Source organism: Trachurus japonicus, chromosome 18, assembly GCF_045865225.1.
Source record: "Trachurus japonicus isolate A0001 chromosome 18, Traja_1.0".
In the NCBI taxonomy this organism is placed as follows: Eukaryota; Metazoa; Chordata; class Actinopteri; order Carangiformes; family Carangidae; genus Trachurus; species Trachurus japonicus.
In genome coordinates this window covers 21,806,378-21,827,439 of record NC_140924.1, presented here as the reverse complement: position 1 = coordinate 21,827,439, position 21,062 = coordinate 21,806,378, and the positions used below count along the sequence as shown (strand labels likewise).

The 21,062-nt window shown below is 41.3% G+C and overlaps 1 protein-coding gene across 2 annotated transcripts; it reads right to left on the bottom strand.

Annotated features, from left to right (window-relative positions):
- Positions 1–10,921: 10,921 nt before the first annotated feature.
- On the bottom strand, positions 10,922–19,108 carry LOC146969314 (carboxypeptidase Z-like). Of its 2 annotated transcripts, none has more exons than XM_085759980.1 (11): positions 18,856–19,108; positions 18,342–18,371; positions 17,055–17,429; positions 13,980–14,207; positions 13,663–13,892; positions 13,405–13,566; positions 13,100–13,258; positions 12,556–12,691; positions 12,206–12,345; positions 11,989–12,088; positions 10,922–11,592 (listed from the first exon to the last, which is right to left on the bottom strand). In XM_085759980.1, exons 1-11 carry the CDS (start codon positions 18,926–18,928, stop codon positions 11,240–11,242), a joined length of 1,986 nt encoding a protein of 661 aa, XP_085616106.1. In that variant the 5' UTR covers positions 18,929–19,108; the 3' UTR covers positions 10,922–11,239. The 2 variants fall into 2 exon arrangements, with proteins under 2 accessions (XP_085616106.1, XP_085616108.1); XM_085759982.1 differs by having other exon boundaries at positions 13,980–14,204; positions 18,856–19,050.
- Positions 19,109–21,062: the final 1,954 nt, after the last annotated feature.

The following is a 21,062-nucleotide window of genomic DNA, read 5'->3' as shown; positions in this document are numbered from 1 at the left end:
AAACTAAATCCTGTAGGAACTGGATACACTGTTTATGCAGGAAATTGACAATATGGAACAGATTACACCCAGCACATCCTGGAGCGCATTAATACGACTACATTTAAGTTTAAGGGGCCGCGGAACCAGGGCCAAACGTTTGTGTGAACACAAGCACATTTCATAAAGGATGCTAAACTCACCACACACACCTCAGCTGTTGGCTCTCCCATTACTATGTGTATTGTTATATCAGTTTTTGCAGGATTCTGCTTGCAGACTGCCTCAGGAGGAAGATAATGTCAACAACTCAAATCTGTGATGTATTTACAATAAAAGAATAAGGATAAATAAGAATCCACAATTGCTTTTCGTGCTCTCCCCACAGAGACCTCAGCCTTCAACGTTTTCCTCCAACAGCCTCAATTGAGCAGGAAGGATTCTTACAATGGCGGGGCGTCTCTGACTCAGTGTCTAGAATAACTCTCTAAATAAAGAATAAAAGCAATCTGCTCTCGTTTCACTCGATGCACCTTTTCCTTCCCTGTTGCCAGGGGGATGACCGAATGCATTTCATATGCAGGCGTCACGCCTCACTGCCTCCTGAGCACAAAGCAGAATCATGTTCCGCTTTAAAAACGTTAATTTTACATTTTTAATGAGCGGCTGATGGCTTAAGTAAGTGAGTACCGCTTACAAGGGGAAGATGTGATGTTCTGGAAATCCTCGCTCGCACTCCCTGCAACTCCTCGTCCTGGATTTAAATTATCTCTGCCGGTGAGTGAAGGAAGGAGAGGTTTTCTTTCCTCCTGTGAAGAAAAAGAAGAAAAAGAAATCATTCAAAACGAGCTAAAAAGTACATATCTATATTTATTCAAAGGGATTTCAGTGTTTTTTATGCCGAATGCAAAGATTAACATGTGTTAACTTGCTGCAGCGGAATCCAGTTGGCCGAGGAGATTCTTCAATTTCACGGCTGATTAGCCTGATGCCAGGATTATCTCTTGTTATTTTAAGGCAGATAATACAAGATTATGACTTAATGGGATCTGTGAAATCAGCTGGAAGACACGGGGGGCCTCTCTTAGAGAAATATCTGTAAAAAAAAAAAAAAAAAAAATGTAGCTTGCGCAGGAAATCAAATTATGACTCGGTGAGGTGAAAGAGTTGACCAAAAACTGCACATCCAAAGGGAGGATTTGACACATAAATCATCCTTGCGCCGCACATTAAGAGTTCAGTTTCACAGCTAGTGAAAATTGTACAGCCTTTGAGCTTGAGGTCATCCGCAATTTTTTTTTTGTGAAACGCCATCCTCCTCCTCCTCCTCCTTCTCTCTCTCTCTGCACAACCCACCTCCCAGGGGCGAGCTGAAGCTGCCCACTGTTGGGAAGAGACGTTTCAATGTGTCTCAGATATGAGCTAAGCGGTTTATAGCACAAAATCTGCTCTTTCTCTTTCTTTTCTTTTTTTCTTTAAGGTAATTAGCTTGTGCTCAGCGCTGTCATATCCATAAGTGCAGCTGCTTATGAAAAAACAGGGCAAGAAAACAAGAGGCCAGGCCTCCCCAGGGTCAGTGCCCACCACAGCCTGGATTATGGCACCAAAGGAATCCTGGGAAGCGTGTATTGATTTGGCCTGACACTTGCTGCCACATTTAGCTTAGCCGCTGCTGACTCGCAAAGGCTTCAAGCAGTTATCTGCCACATTCTCTACTATCTTTAAAGAGCAATGAGAAATTACCTCATGCCATAGAAGATTTATCATCACATAATTAGCTCGGCGCACCTAACGGCAGATCTCTTTTGACTGCTAATACAAGCTTAAAGTTCATGTGCACAGGACTATGCGTAATTAACTTGTTAGCGTGAGCATGCGGTGACGAAAACGCTGGCCTTTATAAACTACATTTGTTTTACAGATTGTCCGGGTCCTGTGCTGCACTGTGATGCCCGAGATCTGCTGGACGCCACAGACGACGCAGTGACACATCAGGATTAAAAATATAAACCGGTCATACAACGTCACAGGCTATTTTCCTTTTTGGTAGCGGTCATAACATACTTATATGTAATCCGAAGTTGACTGGAGTCGGCCAGTGCACACATTACATTTCCTGTTATTATGAAAATATATAGGACTAGCTTTAACTGATTGTGCACTGATTTCAGAACTGAAAACATATCAACCACCTTAGCATCTCATGGAAGCCCTGTGAATTTACATTGAGAAGCATAGTAGGGTATGGGTGGCCTCCATCCTACAGCCCTCCACTGGCCCCTGGTCCACAACTTTGGCCCTGCATTGTGTTTCAGTTGTTTAGTCTGAGCATTAAGTGAGAAACACTATAAGTTACAACTTGATGGTGTTAGTTAATTCATTATACAGCATACTATCTACAGTACAAATACAAAAAACAGTACAAAAAGAGAGTAGGGGTAGGAGTTTTATAAGTTTTTTTTACTTCTTCCTACTCCTTTTCGAACCATGTTGTCCTTTTGTTTGATTGCATTTTGTTGTTTTGTTTTTTTGTTGTTGTTGTAGATGTTGTTTTATTTAATATATACTTTTTATTTTATACTTTATACAACTTTTTATTTATTTTTCTCTCTGACAATGGAGATTTTGTTTAAATTCTGTTTCATGCATGTTCGAAATAAAGATTTCAATTCAATTCAAATACAGCATACAATGGCAAAACCAACCTATATGCATACTGTATGATACTGGGGATGGGAATACAGCTGTTCTTCTCACACTCCATAGACTGCTTGTGTTAATTGTGTCAAGCAGTTCAAATATTAGCATTACACCACTTCAGTTCCGGTTTCATCAAAAACAACCTTGTATAAGAGTTGGTTATCTAAGCCCTTTTTACTCCAGTAACACTGTGTCTGTAATGTTCAGTGAAAATTTTGTCCAGTGTCATGAGCAGATTTGACTTCTCACATGCCCAGTGTTCACATTTCTACTCAGCTGTAAACATCTCATCACCCAGAGTTGTTGTGCTGCACAATTCCCGGGCAACTACTTTGTGCAGAGAGCAACTCGTGGCAAATATTCGACTGAAATCATCCAACACTTTACCCTTTGGAGAGCCCATTGGCTTTAAGTGGCCAAATGCCATCCTGTTTTATTTATGTGATGGCACTTCTGCACCCTTTAATCTGGCACTCTCTCCGAGCAGTAGTACAAGTCTCGCCCCCTTTCCCCTCCTACAACTGTCAGCCAGATCCGATTTCTCTTCTTTTTTTTTATGTTTTCCATTTGATTTAATTCTCTGGGCAACAGTTGTAGCTTCATAAGGCATCTTCCTCTCTGCATCTGTAAGCTACAAATGCAGTTGTGGGACCTCGCTGGATGAAATGGGCAAAGACAGCTTCACAATCGCCAGGGGTGTTATTCCAAGATCAGGCTGGAATCAGAAGTTTTGTCGGTTTCAGTTAACCAGGGCGCTGCTAAATGGCTTAAGCCAAGCATAAGCAAAGGCTCTGAGATATTGCTGCATGACAGCTAAAGTAGCTGGATGCATCACAGCCATGTACCCAGCCTAAAGTGCCCTCAGGCTTTCTCTTCTTCATGACTGACTTTTAAGTGTTTTATCCCTAGGACGCAGTGATAATGTGCATTAAGATCAAGAACACTTATTTCAATTGTGTTTTATGTTTTATTCTGGCCTTAAATTTGGCGCTGTCTAGACTGTGCTTTGCTGAGAATAACTCACATGGGAGGATCCCCTGCTGTGAGGAGAGTTGACTTTAAGTATGCAAACATTCATCTTCTATTACTCTATGGCCAAGTAGGAAATTGTTTTTTTAAAAAAGGCATGGCTAAATTATTTTTTTCTGTACAAATGCAATATATCTTCACTGTATGAGGACATATAGCTTTAGATTTTCTTAATAACGGTACATTTTTGGATTGATGCTACAAATTCTCAAAGCAGCTGTGTGTCTGTGGTTTAAAGGAGGAGGCAGATGTTACTTTATACTTCTTATTTTCAAAAACACAATCCTTTGACAAGACCAAAACCAACAATGTGTCAGTTTTTGTATAATATCAACACTTTTCAACCTCACTAGCCTGTCTGTGGCACTCACCCCCCAAGCCTGTTTCTTCTTCAAAAAACAAAAAGGCATAAAAAAAAAAAAAGCCTAGACAAAGTAGGCTAGTTTACCCAAACAAGAGTCAATAATTTGTTGGGGTATATTTTCAGGAGACTAGTGAGTATTTACAGCAGCTGGAATCAAATCAAAATAAACTGCAGTGCCGATGTTCATCGTGATGAGGGAACATGTCACCCAGGGCAACAGTGAGGCTCAGCGATGTGTTTTTAACAGACCAACACTGGAGCTCCGTGAGGAATAAGCTACATCAGCCTTTGGCCTCACCGGCAGCATTCAATAGTGGAAAATGCTTTTTGTCCAGGTAACTTGATTTCACTGTCTCTTTTTATCTTACTCGTTTGAGCCTAAACACCCCATCAACGATGACACAGGTGACGTCAGTTCAAGGAAATGAGGGTTTAGAGAAGAAAAGACTGTATGGGTTCCTATATTATCATAAAAATGGCAATCTCAGCAGCTTGTTACTTCAGACCGGTCTCGTCTAACTAGTCATTAGGAATAAGAAATATACCAATAAACACACAGAGGTCGGTTCAAATTCTTTTCAGTTACTGACTTGAAGGACCCGAGCACGAAAGAGAGACAGAATATGAAAGCAGTGTAATACAACACCCCATAATGTGCCAGAGTATTCCTACACTCTGACACGATGAATTTAACTCTCTCTTTTTTTACAAAAAAAAAAGGAAATTTATTCACATCCATACAGTGGGAACGTTCCAGATACTGTCATTACCTAAACGCACACCTTCAAACTTGATCAATCCTACGGCCTGGAAATCTTCTCACCATCTGATTCCAAATGTTATCAGAGAAACATGAACTCATCTGGAGTTGGCTTTTGGCCTCTATTTTGCTTTTTGTTTTTTGTTTTTACACCAAACCACACTTGTTATCCATACTGACCAATAATGGCACCGCCCAAACAATAACTGAGAACCTACTGAGAACAAACAATTGCACCACTTTTCAATCCCTCTGTGTTTGTAAGCAGATTTAAACCTTTATAACACTTTCAATGGAAACTGAAACAGTAGATGTAGAGAATAAAGTAGAATTAATCTTACCTATGATAGTCATCCGCAGGAAAAGGATGCAAACGTTGACTTCCCGATCCTCTGTCACTACCTTGGACAGGTGAATGTAGGCCAAACATGAACTTCAATTTACTAATTCAGCAGTCAGTAGGCCTAAAAGTTTTCATAAATCCCTCCGTTTTAACCTTCTGGTTAAAAGAAACTGGTGTCCTACCTGAAAAATAATTACTGCGTCTGTGATAACTAAAAAGGACCCAAATGTTGCGCTCTTGTCATAACAAGCCGCCTCAACGGTCGCCATCTTGGGAACGTAAAGTGGAAGGGGAGGGGCCGCTGACAGTCACGTATTTTCAAACTTACAAAAACGGCGGCAAAGAAGACGCCGGTGGCGCCGCAGCTTGACAACAACATCATATTACATCGGGAGAACACCACTGCTAAGTTATTAAACACACCTGCAATTTAAGACAGTTGATTAAACCCGCCGGAAGACGGGCAATAATCAACGCACCTGTTCGCTGCCTATCGTCATTTCCGGTTTGTAGTCGGCAGTGTTTGAACACAGCTGTTTAGCCTACTACATGTCTGAGTAGCACTCATTTTGAGACTACATCAGTTTATATTTTTAGGTTTTTAAGCATAAAGGCATACATATAGACAGTTTGTTTTCACCATTTATTAATAGGCTATGTAACAGTCAGGCACAGCAGAGTTGTTTACACATTTATCCATGAAATAAGAAATAAGGGTGAATAACCTTTTGGAGTGTTGTGGTGGTAAAGGGATCATTACCTACAGACAAACAAGACTGTACATTGCAATTGATCCAAAATCATGTCCTTCTGATTTCCATCAGTGAACTTTCTTGTGACTAAACTTTAGTCCATGTGTATTTTTCCTGTTTTGGTCCAGACTTACTGTGCTCTTATGTTTCCATAGCTGTCAGAGTGCATCTCGGTTATGAACTTGGTCTGTTTCTATTCACAGCAGTGGAATTAACTTTGACGTGATGCTCAATGCAGGCCGCCTTACAATAAATCATATGTGGGCTCAGATTAACCACAACTAATAAATCATCTTATCTAGTCGGAATACAAATCCCTTGTACACAGTTAAACTGGAGACAGGAGAGATATGGTAGAGACTGTACGGTGCAACACACAAGGTCTAATGCAACTGATCCCTGTGTTACTTGAGTACATATTGTAGAAATCCAGTAAAAGAGACGGGTGTTTGGAAGAGCCTGTGCCGTTGGGGTTGTACACTCGGGACATTCTGATGATAAAAACGTAAGCAGAGGGTTGTAGCTTCCCAGAATCACTCAACACTGATCTACAAAGGATCACAGACTCATGACTATATTGTTTTGTCACGTTCTGTGATCTTTGTTTTTCCATCCTATATTCCATGTACATGCACAAACTGTAAAAAGACCAATACACTAATGCTCTTAAGCTGATTAAATTGAATGAAACACATTGAGGCAACACTGAAAGGCTTTTAGTGCGGCCCAGCTAAACGAAGGAACTGCTTTGTTTCCTGTTCAATTCAGTCACTAATGGGGTGAGCACTTTATTAGAAACACCACGTTAAATACTGTGTAGGGCCTCTCTGTGCTTCAGCCTCAATTCTTCATGGCATGGATCCAACAAATAGGGAACCTTCTTTAAAAGTTCTGCTTGAAGGGACTTGCCATTATGAAGTTGACATTCAAGTCAGCATGAATTGTAATCACCTTTTTGGTCTTTGTGGATATTCCCATGAGGGCTTCTGCTGTACTTTGTTTTTTAGGAGCTAAATTTGGTGCAAAGGTTAGCATGCTAACAGGTTAGATCATGATAGGCAACCACATAAATAGCACATATTAGCCTATATGCAAAATAACAGCATGTTAATACAGTCATTGTTTTAGGATTGAGGTAAAATCACCAGTGTGCTAAAGTACAGCCTCAAAGAGACACTAGCATTGCTGTTTATAACCAGAAATACATCTTACACATGGATGTATCCAATTTTTTTACCGTCACAACTCTTTGCTACAACCAACGACATGATTTGACAGAGTTTAAAAACAAACAAACAGAAAAACATACATTTATGAAACTTTTAAGGGTCTGGTGCCCCTGTGCCACCAGGCAATGACCTAAGGTCGAATGAGCATATGCCAAGTCCATACAGCTTTCCCCTTTGAGCCTTTCTTTTCATGGACTATCAGAGCGTTTCAGAGATAAACCAAAACAAATTAACACAATCAAACTGTGGAGGAACATGTCAACAAACACGATTCTTCCCCAGAACCTGCGGGTCAAATTAAAGCCTGTGTGGCCTTGTTGTACAGTGACCTCTGACCGTCACGCCGAAGGGGAAACCCCAAACAAACCAACAGAAAATCCACAAAGAATCTCTCAAATCCTCCACGTATACCTCCCAAGATCATAAACACCAGCAGTCCATCAACCTGGACCAAGCCTCTTATTTTCAAAGGGAAGTGACTTCCACAAACGAGCAGCTGTATTTCTCTATTGTTAGATTCTGTTGTGGTTAGGGATCCCAGCACTATTAAAGTGGAATCACCTTAACCCAGTTGGACCTGCGTTTGTCATAGCTGAGGGGTTTTCCACAAGAACGATTGGTGGGGTTTTGTATACACTCACGCTCGACTGGTCGCATTATCTTTGCTTCACGTGTTCCCCCTCGAGTTTGTTCAGGGTCTGTAACAAAGAAAGTGGCTTATTATCACCCACTGGAGGAGTTGTCTGCACATGTACGATTCGGTAATTGCTGCCGCTTAACAACCAGACTGAATTGGACTTGACATTGAGCCATTATTGGGAAATGAAATGCTGTTTTTGCAATTATGAGAGTTTGGCAGGGCTCAGTGAATCTCCGGGGTAAGGATCATAAAAAAGAGAATGGAGTTACATCCGCAGAGAGACAGCAATGATGTGTGATGTTGGAGACAATGTTTTCACTCGGTGCAGTAAAACTCAATGAATGTTATGATTGAGGAAGATTTTGATCTCCTGAAATAAGACATGTTGCATCAGTCAGCATTAGTTTAATTCTCTTTTATCTCAACTGTTCTCACCTGTTGAAGATCAGTCTAGTGAACCCCTCTGATGAACTTAAGTCCTTTCTTGACCTTGACAAGTGGAGTGTAGCGAACAAATCCGCAAAAAAAACAAACTACAGGCAGATGTCAGACACTAAGATGTCGGGCAGGTCACAGTAAAATGTTAATTAAAATTAATTAGGAGTCCATTCCTCAGTCCTTAACCTTTCCAATTTATCTTTACCCCAAGATCAGATAACATTGGTTTCTTATTGGATGATAGTTAATACAGTGTGTTAATAGGGACAATGCAGGGAGAAGTTGGGTATAGGTAATATACTTTACATACTCATCACCAGGATGCATCTGTTTGCTTATTTCTAAGCATCTTTAGATCATGTAGAGTTTGTGAGAGACACATTTTAAATCCTATAGGACCACACCACAGTACAAAATAATTAGCATAATGCCCATTTAAAAGTAAATAAAGTTAGGAAGACATAAGATCTACCAATGGAAACTAATACTTCATTTTAAAAGCACTTATTAACTTGTGTCTTTGGAAAAATGTTATATAAAGTTTGCTCAATGAGTAACAATAATTCAAAATCATGAATGTCAGCCTGGTTATCAAATACTGTAAACTTGGTATACAAATCCTCCCCACCCCCCGCTGCGATACTGGCACCTACTGACACTATATTCACATGGTGGACTGAGTGTTCATAAATAGTCATAGTTACAAACTGATCTGGAGGCGGGACATAAGTGTATTAAAGCTCCTTTGAGAACACAGTGCAGGCTCACTGAACTGAAATGAGGCGTTACTTACCTACTTGCCAGCAGCATGATGCTAATACAACATGGCAGCTCAGGGCAGCTCTCTGCTACTTTCTCAGCCTCACCAAGTAATTGGTGACCCAGCACCCCACCTGACATGGGCGGCTCAAGGAACTGGCCCCAGAAAAGCAAACAGGGGTCAATCCTGCATGGGATTGTCGTATGCTGGCTATAGAGCATGTGACAAGTCAAACTAGTCTTTCCTTCATACAGAGAGCAGTACGGGCCTGTTTGACACTGTGTTTGGTTTGGGTTGGACTTCAGTCCCGCCAATCTGTGAGGAGGGATTACTGTGATGTTACACTTAAATATTTCTTCTTTTTTTAAATGTTAAATTTATTCAGCAATGGATGTACACTCATACTTAAAACTAAAATATACGTTTAACTGCTGGACATCTTCCGATAGCATTCCCGTGTAACCCCGGGATGTCACAGATCTCTTAAAGCGAGATCAATGTTCTCAGCATTAGTGCTATAATTTCATTCCTGAATTGTCAAATCATGTTCACGTGCTTTTCAGAAGATTTGCATACTATGAAAATCTGATGGAGGTAAATCCACATCAGTGTTTACCTGTACATTGGCCTAAGTAGGTGTAGGCTTCTATTCCTTTTGTTCTGTTGTATGCACTCCATTATATACGGTGAATAATACTAAGGAGAGCCATGACAATACTAATTTCCAGGCCCTGTGATGCTACTACCATATATCACGAAATGCGATATTTGAAACAGACTTGCACGTCATGGAAAAACACGTCACTGATGCCATCTGACAGTTTACCGAAAGCTCTCCACCATGTGTGTTACTACAGTACAAACCCATTGTAGATGGAGGTTTCTCTAGTGTTTTGCTGACTGAGTTTGGTGCCAGATCATGTGTTTGTGTTTTGTAAATCCCCTGAGAAGCTTTTTTTTTTTTCACTGACTTGTCATGGGTCACGTACTTGATTAACCAGACTTTCTCCTATAATTCTGTAATAGTGTTCCTCGACCTTTATCTGGGGGTAATTTGCTTTTCCCATGCTTCTTTCATGACCTTACATAAAAATCCTGAAGAGCTGTTTTGTTTACAAGATTTGGGACTTCGCTCCACCCCAGGGCTGGCAATGCTCTTGAATGCGTTGCTTCATTTTGTTGTACTACATCAAATTTCATTGTAGCAAACTTTTATCCATTTATTGTTTGGGAGAACAATTCATTTAACTAACTGTCAGATTCACCTCAGCCATGTATCTCTCACTTTCCTCTCTGTTATGTTTTCTATTCACTCCAGCTGTTCCTGTGATTTGGCAGCAGTACAACACACTCACACCTTCTTTTCCATCTTCTTCCTCATTCCTACTTTGTTGTAATGATTTCTTTATTGAGGAGCTAATTCATGCTGATAACTTGACTTGGCCTAAACTCTAAAATCATAAACATCTTGGTGTTTATCCAGAAAACTGTTCCTCCCTCCATTTTCTGCTCATATTTTGTAAAAATAAATACATAATTAAATAAATAAAATAAATCATGGTTTTGCAGTTACAGATATGAATCTACAAGTCACAACTTGTTACAGAGACTTTCCTCAGCAATAATTATTTAAGATAAAGATTAGTTGCTCCATAAAGCCAATATTTTTTAAGTGAGACGAATTTCATTCATAACAACAGAAAAACCCTGACTCAGCGTTACAGCCAAAACTCACCTGCTCTGTAGTATTTCTGCTAATGCTACAGATGATACACTGTCATTGTTTGCAGTGACTTCAGCCAGCAGTTGATATAGCTTGCCCTCTAGTGGTCACTGTGGTTTATTACCCTCTAAAAAATAAATTGATGGAGCCTGGGTTGAACAGAAAAATAAATCAGGTTGTATGTGGCTGATAAACAATCATATGACATATAAAACTCTTTATTTATGCTGTAAAATTGTTAGAAAATACAAACTCTTTAATAACTTTGCACTTTATGATGGTTGCAAACTGAAGCTGTTTGAATGTTGTAGCAAAAGCTTACAGACTTTAAAGCTCCTGCCTGACTCTCACTTTAATTAAAGGTGTTTTACTGTCTGGTTGGTAAAAAGCTAACATGAAGGCCAGCCAGTTAGCTTTACACTTTTTCTGCCTTGTAACCACATAGAAAGCAGCACATCCTTTAAATGATCGCCTGGCGTGTGTGTATACTGTGTGAAGGTGAAACTGCTTCCACTTCTCGGATTAAAGCTGTTTTAGCAGCCAGGTGGGGGCGGGGCCACCTGGCTGGACAAAGTAGCTCCACCACCAGGGCTTCTCCACTCTCTCCTCTCGGTTCTGGCTCAAGTTACTCATGAGGGTGTAGCGCTCATACTGGTTGTAAGGATCGAAGCGGTCGTAGGAGTCCGTGGATGACGTGTCCTCCTCCAGCGTGTCCAGCTCTGGAGGAGCTTTCTGCAGCACAAAGTCCACCCGGCCGGCTGTCTGCATGCGAGGAGGCAGGTGGATTTTCTTCAGGGCTCGGGTGTAGCCCGGGGCCGAGGCGGACACGATGTGGATGCCGGGGACCAGGAGGCGCCAGTATTCTCCATTTTCAACTAGGGCACAGGAACACACTGATTTAGAAAGGTAGAGGTGGGCGTTTGAAGGAGAGTCTAATTAAATAGGATGGATAATGAAGATGTGAAAGATTCCCATGTTTACAACCTGTGCATTTACAGTACAATATCACACTATAGCCATTGCATTTGGCTTCAATACAATTTAGCCTATCATTCCTGATTGGCATTATTAACTCCCACATCAATGTGCCAAACAAAAACTAAACAAAAGTCAAAATATGCCAAGTTTTGTTGCATGAGTCCATTTAGAATCAATGAATGAGTGTAGAAGCAAGTTAATATCACAGGCTACAGCCTACTCTGTCTTATGCAAAGACCATTCATCTGTGAGAAAAATAATGGTGCATCTACTTAGCAGATAAAAATGATCACCTGTGGTAATATCATGCCGTATTCCTCTGACTGATATCCGTGCACCTTTTATTCCATTTCCAGCCTCATCTTTCACGATGCCTTTGATACCACGATGAGCCTGAGGAACAAGACAAGGTCATTTATTTAAAAAAAAAAAAAAAAAACACTTCAGGATAGAAAAATCCCTCTATTTTAATATCAGCGACACATGAACAGAATCAGGAGAAACTCTTACTGCCTCCATGAAGGCGAGCAAAGCCTCGTGGTTTTGGTGCCAGCCCAGAGACAGCTCCTCTTCAGGAGGGAATTTATCACAACCGAGCTCCACTGTCACCTCAAAGCAGTTTGTGTGGAGATAGGTGAAGTCTTGCATACCTGACCAGAGAAGAGACAAAACTGCTTTACCCAGAAGTCCATGGGAAGTTCAGCTGACGTCTGGAGGCTCCTCCTCCTCACTGCATCCCTGATTTTTGATCATACTTGATCTAATCGCGCCCTCTAGTGGCAACATTTCACTATTTCACTTTTATTAGAGGCACAAATCACAGCTTTTACTCGACTTAATAATCTACTTCTCTGACTCACCGCCTGCGAAGCTGGACCACTGTGCTCCGTTGACGATTCCCTTCTGACTGTGAGAGCGAGACGGTCCACACCGAGCGTTTTCATTGGACATCGTTTCATGTGTGCTTGCATATATTTTGGCCAGAAACTTGAAAACCTACAAAATAGAAACTGGTGCATTATTTTTCTCTTCTTTTTGATCAATACTTGCCAACAAGTCACGTTTTTACACTGCCTGATCATAACTATAAAATAGGGTTTATGAAAGATTATCAATGGAAATATGTGAAAGGAAAAACTCATCATCTTCAGATCTTGATACACTTTTTTCTTTCGTTTTTTGCCAACTGCATCATGTTGCTGTAATTAGTTGTTTCCTGTCCTGGTTAATTAAAGGCCAAATTAGTATAAGTATATATTAATATTATAATCTTATTCTATAATATCTAAATATTGGGTCAATGAGTCGTACTTGGACTTAACAAAGAAATAGTCTTAACACATAAAATGTATCATCATCATATATATTCAGTTTTCTATATGACCCATTCAGGAACCCATTCACCTGATCGTCCGGTGTTGGGGACAGCATGTTGCGCTCCAGCGGGTGCTTTGACAGATCATAGGGGTACGACACCACCAGGTCGCCGCCGTGGAAGTTAGCGGAGAGCACAAACGGGATGGAGCGGATCCATTTCATGATGGCGTACGTCTCCGGTGCGACCTGGATTGCGGCATTAAGACTTATTCGGACCAAGAAACGAAACAAATCGAGTTTATTCGATATTAAAAAAAGGCTTCCCTTGACAATATCACCCATTGCGCCATAAAAACATCATTCAGGAATATGAATAAGGATTCACACTGTACCTTACCAAACCAGTAATAGTCTGGGATTGGGATGTGGTCGGTACGGTAGCCCTTCTGCCTGCGTCGGTTGTAAACAACGGAGGTCAAGTCGGGGAAGTTTCGGTTGAGGTCGATGTTCTGCGCGTTATTTCGACCGATGTTCCAAGTATCGTAGTGATGTTGCTGAGGGATTCACAGGTGAAACACAAACCTCAAAACATGAACAGCTACTGAACTTGTTCTTAGTTACCAAAGCCTGAATGTGAATGGAGAACCGACCTCCTCCTCGTAACCGTCATTGTTGTCTTGGACTCCAGTTACAGCCACCTCGTATCCATCTGGGTTCATGGAGGGCAGGATATGGATGCGCGTGGTGTTGATGAGGTTCTGGACCTGCTCGTTCCCCAGCAGATATTCTGAGCACAGATACTGAGCCAAGTAGATCAGCAGCTGCCGGCCCATGACTTCATTTCCGTGCATGTTTCCAACATACTTCATCTCTGGTTCGACTACAGAAGGTCACATTTGCAGCAACTGATTAAGAAAAGAGCAACATCGTAGACTATTTAACCCAGAGGATGATGAGCGCTACTCACGCAGTTCATGTTGGCCCGGGTTGTTTGAGAACTCGATCACCAGCAGCTCCCTGCCCTCCATGCTTTTTCCAATGCTGTAGGTCCGGGCGATGTCGGAGCATTGTTCTTCAGTTTTCTTCAGGGTACTGATCATCTGGGCATTGGAGTGATAGGTGAACTGCATCGAGGTAGCAGGGTCTTCTTGAGGAAAACCCTCCATGTTCTCAAGGGCCTCTGCATCCTGGTCTGCTGGGGAGAAAAAACAAACATGTCATCAGCTTTCAGCTCCACATTTTGAGATCTCCCAGATCTTAAAGCAGAAGTAAGCGATGCGGTCGTTTTGGCCAATGCTGCGTTCCAGGCCGGCTTTTGAAACCGTAAATTACAGCTTCAAGTCACGACTTACGACTTTGTAGCATTCCAGGCAACCCACTCGTGTTTTTCCGACCTGTTTTACCTGTGAAAGTCACTATAACGGCCACTCGTAACTTCCGACCCGTGAACTCGTACCAGATCGAACTGGTACGACTTCACAGGTCGGAAAAAAACACAAGTTACGGGTTGCCTTGAACGCACCATAACGTCCTGTCAGCCGATGGAGTTAGCAGCCCCCGTCTTCGTCCCTACGTCACCACATTCAGGCGCATCCCTTGGCTGCACACACAGCCCTTCATGCCGTTCTCTCTCCTCATTGGATAAAAACTGTAGGATACGATAAATGTTTTCTCCTCGGCTCAGAGCAGAGCAGAGGGACTGACAGACCCGTGTTTCAGTCCAAACACTCTATGTAAGTGATTGCTGTCGGAAGATATAACTATTTAAGACTTATATTAACACAAAAATATCGCTTACTTCTGCTTTAATGTTATCTCCATTCTTGAAGAGCTGCCAGAGTTCGAATGGTACAAACAGCAGCAACGAGAAGGAATGTGTGTTAAATTGGTAGGTATGACACCAAATACCTGATGAACTCAAAGTGCTTATTTGAGCTGACACATTAAAGCTGCTGATGTCTGATGAAGTCTGCCCCTTTTTTAGTCTTAAACTTAGTTTGACACCAGCAGAAACCAGTAATAATAGCTCCAAAACCAGATGGAATACATAAAACATCAGTACTGCCAGATTCACATGACCTAATAGACTGGATCTGTCAGATGGCAGCTACGGTACACTGTATGCCTCTCTTTATCTCCTTATTAGAGTATTTCCAAAAAGCTGAATTCATTTATCTATGTGTTTCTTCTGTGTTTTGAGGGAAGCTGAACAAGCCATAAACACAACATTCACACATCATTAAAATGTCTGTGCAGGAGGCATGCTTCCTGGACTCAGAAATCTTTTCTTGGAAGTGCTCTTTGGATGGGATAACAGCTAAAAAGCCTTTACTACTATGGCTTGGTCGTGTTAACCTTTTAAGGGATATTTCTTCAACTATTCACACATCATTGTTACCATAATGTTGTTTGCTATATGTGTCAACAACACCAAAACTTCAGAACTCACCTACCCTGGACTTTGGCTACTATGGTTTAAAAATGTACTAAAATAAATAACTACTTTGGTCGCAACCAAGTCAAGAAGGAGTATTGCTGCTAAATGCTTCACTGGTTCACCAGCTGGTTGCCACTGCTCCAGCCAAACCAAAACCAAACCGAACTATTACTACGAGCATGTATTGTATTATCAACATAAAACATTCATTATCACTTGGCTAATCTTATTTTAGATTAGCTTCAAATTGAGTAGGAATACCATAAGGATTTCCAATTTAGTCCAAAAAAGGTTGAAAACCGAGTCAGACAAAAACATCATCAACATACAATAAAAATCTTTATACTCAAATGACAGTAGAACAAGAGGGGGAAAAAACACAAAATAAAGTTCAGCAATAACAAAAGTACTTGTTTTTTTATGAATAACATTTATAGTTGAGAACCAGTGACCTAAACTGGTTAATAGCCTGTCTGAGCTGTTACCAAACATCATTATCATCAGCAGTGACTCCGTCATTCAATACCTTCATTAATTGTTTGGTCTGTAAAACTGAAGAAACCCAGAGTGACATCTTCAAACAACACCAGACAACCCATATACTCATTTGTAACACACTGTATAAGACAAAATAAAGCTGACAGAAATGTCATTAGCTGGAATCAAGTAGTAGTGAACATTTCGGCCTGAAAAACAACAACACAACAATATCATTTTTCTACAAATGGCACAGCAAATAACTGACCGTTTTTCACCTCTCACCCAGACCTGACCTTTTGTTATTACATTGAATCTTTTTATGTATTGGAAAATTGTTCCACGATGCTGAACTAGTTTAAGTAAATGAAACAAGACATGCTGTACAGTATGAGGAACTGGAGGTCAGATAGTATCACAACAGAACCGAACATCAGCTTGACATTAAATACAAATATGGGAGAAATTACAGGCCTCGACCTCCTGCCAGACATCTGAACCTCATTCTGCTTCATGGCGGAAAAATATTGGCACCACAATAAAAAGTGCGACACTTTGTTATAGTTGTTATATAGGTTAGGACGGTATGGTTCATTCCAGCGCTTGACTTAAAGACCTCATGACCATGTCCACATTTTACTGTAGGCTACATAGTAAATGCCAAAATCTCTCTGTTCTGTCAGTGCAGACGTTCATGCTGTTCATGCTCTCATATGGCTCACACATGATTTCTATTGTGAGCAGCAGTAGGATTTTTTTTTTATCTCCTTGGAAACCTGTTTTTCACTTCAAGAATTTACAACAGCTTTTCAGATACACTGCCACACAATGCTCGCCACTGTTTATAGAGCTAGGCTCCTCATGAAAACAGCCACAGCACCGAGCGAGAGTGAGGGTGTACGCGGGGACGTGAGGCGTTCCTGTTGCGATTTTATTTTGAGGTGAGCCACATGAGTAGGTCTACAAACCAGATGCCTGCAGAAAACATGTTGAGGGAAAACTCTCTGGATGACAATTCTCTCTTTCAGATGAGAACAATACGCTGTTAGAGCTCAACAACAAAAGCCTCACTATTTATGAGGACACACATGAGGTCACCGTATCAACAACACTAAAGTTATGTCTCACCTTGGAGGCCTTCCATTGGGTCATAACATCCTTCTTCGTCACTGACAAAAAAGCGGTCACAGTCCAGGAAGTAGGGCCAGGCCATGTCTATCCTGTCGAAAGCATGGCTGCATTTCTTACGCACTACCTCGCAGGTGCTGCGGCACGGCTTCAGCACCTTTTCCTTCTCGCATTGCGGTGCCAACACCGAGCAGCCCAGCATGCGGATCTCGGGGTTGCACTCTCCACTCAGCAGGGACTCGACCACACTTATGAGGAGATACTCCGCACCCGTCTCGGCCTCGTCGCGGGACCGGTGGCCGAGGATGTTCGGGTACATCGTCTGAGTGTAGGGCATGTCGTCGCAGTAGGACAGCTGGACATCTGTGCATTTGGCTGTGGTACATAAAATAACATCCAAACAGGTCAGGGCCGTTGTATAGGGGAGAAAGGTGATGATAATTCTCGGGGCCCAGCGCCCAGTAGGGCCCACAAAAAACCCTAGTAGTCTAATCTTTGTATGACTGATTTATTCTGCATAAGACCCTGACTAATACTCATAGTAGTGCTGCATTAGCATAAAAACACAGTAGGCTAAATAAAAAATGAGAATACATGCGTAGTCTAAGAAAAAAAGTGGAAAAGTCAGGGGCCCACTTTAGTATTCTTTCAGGGGCCCAGAATTCCTAGCAACGGCCCTGAAACAGGTTAAACCAAGTTGTTCAGTAGGAGTATGAAAAAAGTGCAGAAAACATTACAGGTAACATCCCTTATTCATCCTAATTTTATCAGTCTTAAAGGATCAGGATCTGCTCTGTATCTCCATCTATCACACACTTACTCAGGATCCTCACTGTGCTGTCTTCAATCATCTAGTTCCAAATATTTCTATTATCTCTGGAAATTAGAATTTGAATATTTCATAGTGCCATTGATCATCTAAAAATACACATGATGGTTTCATGGCTTTCAGGCCAGATTCCATTAAGACTACACCCAGCTTGACTTATGATCTCATCCGTTTTGTTGTTAAAAACACTGACTCAAACCAAATCCACCGGGGATTTAACTGCACAGGCATCTGACCTGCCAGGGAGGGGGGGATGACTTTAGGGCCTGGCCTCTTTCTAGTATCACAGGTACAAACAACACAGAGCGGTTTTAGGATCACAATTCAAAGAGGAGACGCTATTTATGGGTTAAACAGCCGAGAGAGGTGTGATCAGCTGCTCCGAACATGAGGCAAGCTGGATGACAAACAGCCCAATGTATGACACGGCTCTTCCTCCAAAGCCCAAGGGTACTTACGTTTTTCTTCCACTGTTGGCCTGCACAGTCCTGCAAGTAAGACACATCAGTATGTCATTAGCCGACACTGTGGCAGACACTAGATGGCAGAGTGGCTTTTTATAAATGTCTCACTGTGGCCTGTAAAGTTGTCTGCTGATCAACCTCTGCTCCTGCATCAGCAGCTTTCTCAAATGCCTGTCTGTCCACAAAGTATCATTTCTACAAGATGGTGAATTAATAATCATAATTTTGAAAAACATTCTTCCATCCATAATATTAACACAATTTCACAAACCAAAGTTTACCATCTAATCATATCCATAAACGTTTAGTAGTTTTTTAGTAGTTAAGTTACACATAAGGTGCTTTTAAAAAGTTTTCCAGCATCATCTTCAACCACTAGAATCTAGAAAAGTCCATAAATCTGCACGTGAAGACATGCCGTATCCAATTCACGCAGCAGGTCCGGATGCTCGCTCTTTAAGAATAAATAAAAAAGTGTGTGATCATATAAAAGTAGAGGAAACTTCACCTCGAAACGCTGGGTCACACCGCGGAGGAGCGCAGGAGACAAGGACCAACAACTGCAGCAGAATCAGCAGCATGATGCTCTTTTTCCTACACTTGTACTCCGCTTCGATGTGGCACCTCACACACACGCAGCCAGCGAGACGGTGTGTGCGTGTGTGTCTGTGTATGTGCGTGTGTGTGTGTGTGTGTGGCTATGCGCGCCAGAGTGCGTTTGAATTTCGCAAGTCTGCATAAATTCCCTCTGCACGTCCCTTAAAGGCGCTTTATTAGACACATTACGGTCAGCTATCAGGTTACAGAGGAAATGACTCTGAGGCGAAGTGGGGACATGTGCATGGAAATATAACAGTCGATTTTACAAATATGGCGGTTTAATTTTAATGTCAGCCAACAGGGAAGCATTAAGGGATATTTTAATTTTTCCTTAACTTAAGTTAGAGGAGGGAAAAAATAGTTGTTGACTATGTTTTGAAGGAAGTTTTTGGGTTAAATAAAAGCAAAAAGCGCCAGTGAAAGCAGCTTTCGTCCAACTCAGGACTTACCTTGTTTAATTCACCTTATGTAGCCCCGCCCACTTGGCTCACTTCCGGTTTTGTATTACAACTTCTGCTTATACCTTTGTTTACACTCAGGTTCAACTTCCTAACCTAGAGAGGTAAGCGAAAGTTGAAACACAATCAGAAAGACAGACACTTGTTTCCATGGAGCAAGGTGTTGGTAACTTGGGCCTTTTCCAGTCACATGACACCAATTGATCAATAGGCTGACTCAACCAGACCTGCTTGGGTCCACATTTTAATGTTCACTCTTTGGGCGGACCATATCAAAGAGTATTGTTCAAGTTGCCTACATTTAATAACACATGGTTTCATGCACAGATACAGCAACTTATATCAGAGTTTAGAGCACAGGCTACATTATTTGGATGCTTTTTCTCGGTGTTTCACAATTTTATGTTAATTATTTCGATGTTTGAGTTATTACGGCAACTCACTGTATCTGACACCTGGCAATCAAGCAAATACAACGATATCTCAAGAAGAGACTTTAAGGCTCAGATGAGGTGGATGCCACATAGCCTAACTTTCGACTCTTTTAACTTTTCTAAGCACCAAGTGAGCACCTTGTCTTTATTTACTGTGACGGTAACTTGGTCACATAGGTTGAAAAAAATCTTGGTCACTATCACATAAAAATTTTGCTATGGCTACCTACATTTTTAAAGTGTTGTTTAACTCATTCTACTTATTACAGTCTCTTATCTCCTTCATGCTGAGCTGATCTATATTAGCATAATGGGAGGCATGATTATTCATCATGCAAGCAGCCAGTCGCAGCACCCCTGGGTGAAAGACTGGATGGAGTATCTCAAGAGCAGGCTGGGCCCCCCTGGCTGTGTGGTGAGTTTAGGGAGGTGCACACTGGAGTTAAAGAAGGAATACTGTATCCTTAAGCTAAAGCAGGAATATAAATTAGATCCTTATCACAGTCATTTGTTACACAGATTATTGCATGGCCCAGAAACTGAGCAGGCAGGAAAACCTTCTGGTTGGATTGGTTGAGTGAGTGTAACATTTTAGCTGAGACACAAATGGGGGTTGGGGAGAGATGCTGGAAAGGTACGGTTACAGGCAAAAAAAAAAAAAGAGAGAGAGAAAGAAATAAACAACAGACTGAAGTAGTCACAATTATATGTAATACACAATAGGTTGCTTTTTTAACTCTAACTCTAGGGTCTAAGGGCAGAGTTATGATGCTGTGTGAAGCCCTTTGAGACAAACTGTTTGTAAAAACGGGCTATACAAATAAACTTGCCTTGCCTTTTTTCTTGATTATACAAAATGCCAGGTTCTAATCCAGTTTTCATGATGACAAGGCTATTTTGTAGAGTTTGCTTCTTACTTTGTTTATTAATTCTTTGTGAAATTCAAGATGAATGTTAGCACACTAACCAGTTAACATTAATATAAAAAACCACACCATGTTAGCATTGACACTTTTGAACATGTTTTTTTGGTGTCATTTGCATTCAGCTCAAAGCAGCTCTACCTCAGTTTAACCTGACAGAGCAGCTAGCATGGTGGCTATAAATGTCTTCTGTCTTCCTGGGGAAAGACGATGATGCAATAGGTCTGGCTTTAATTTTTTATGTGCAGAGTGGAGCATCAGCTTTTTGCTAATTTCTATCTCTGCAGAGCGTTTTAAACC

Bases quoted from the DNA above. Each gene is read 5' to 3' on its own strand.
- LOC146969314 (XM_085759980.1), bottom strand. From the start codon at position 18,928: ATGCTGCTGATTCTGCTGCAGTTGTTGGTCCTTGTCTCCTGCGCTCCT. The intron at 13,893-13,979 runs GTGAGTAGCGCT...GACCTTCTGTAG, and splicing joins CCCGGGCCAACATGAACTGC to TCGAACCAGAGATGAAGTAT. The intron at 12,089-12,205 runs GTAAGAGTTTCT...CTTGTTCCTCAG, and splicing joins TGCTCGCCTTCATGGAGGCA to GCTCATCGTGGTATCAAAGG.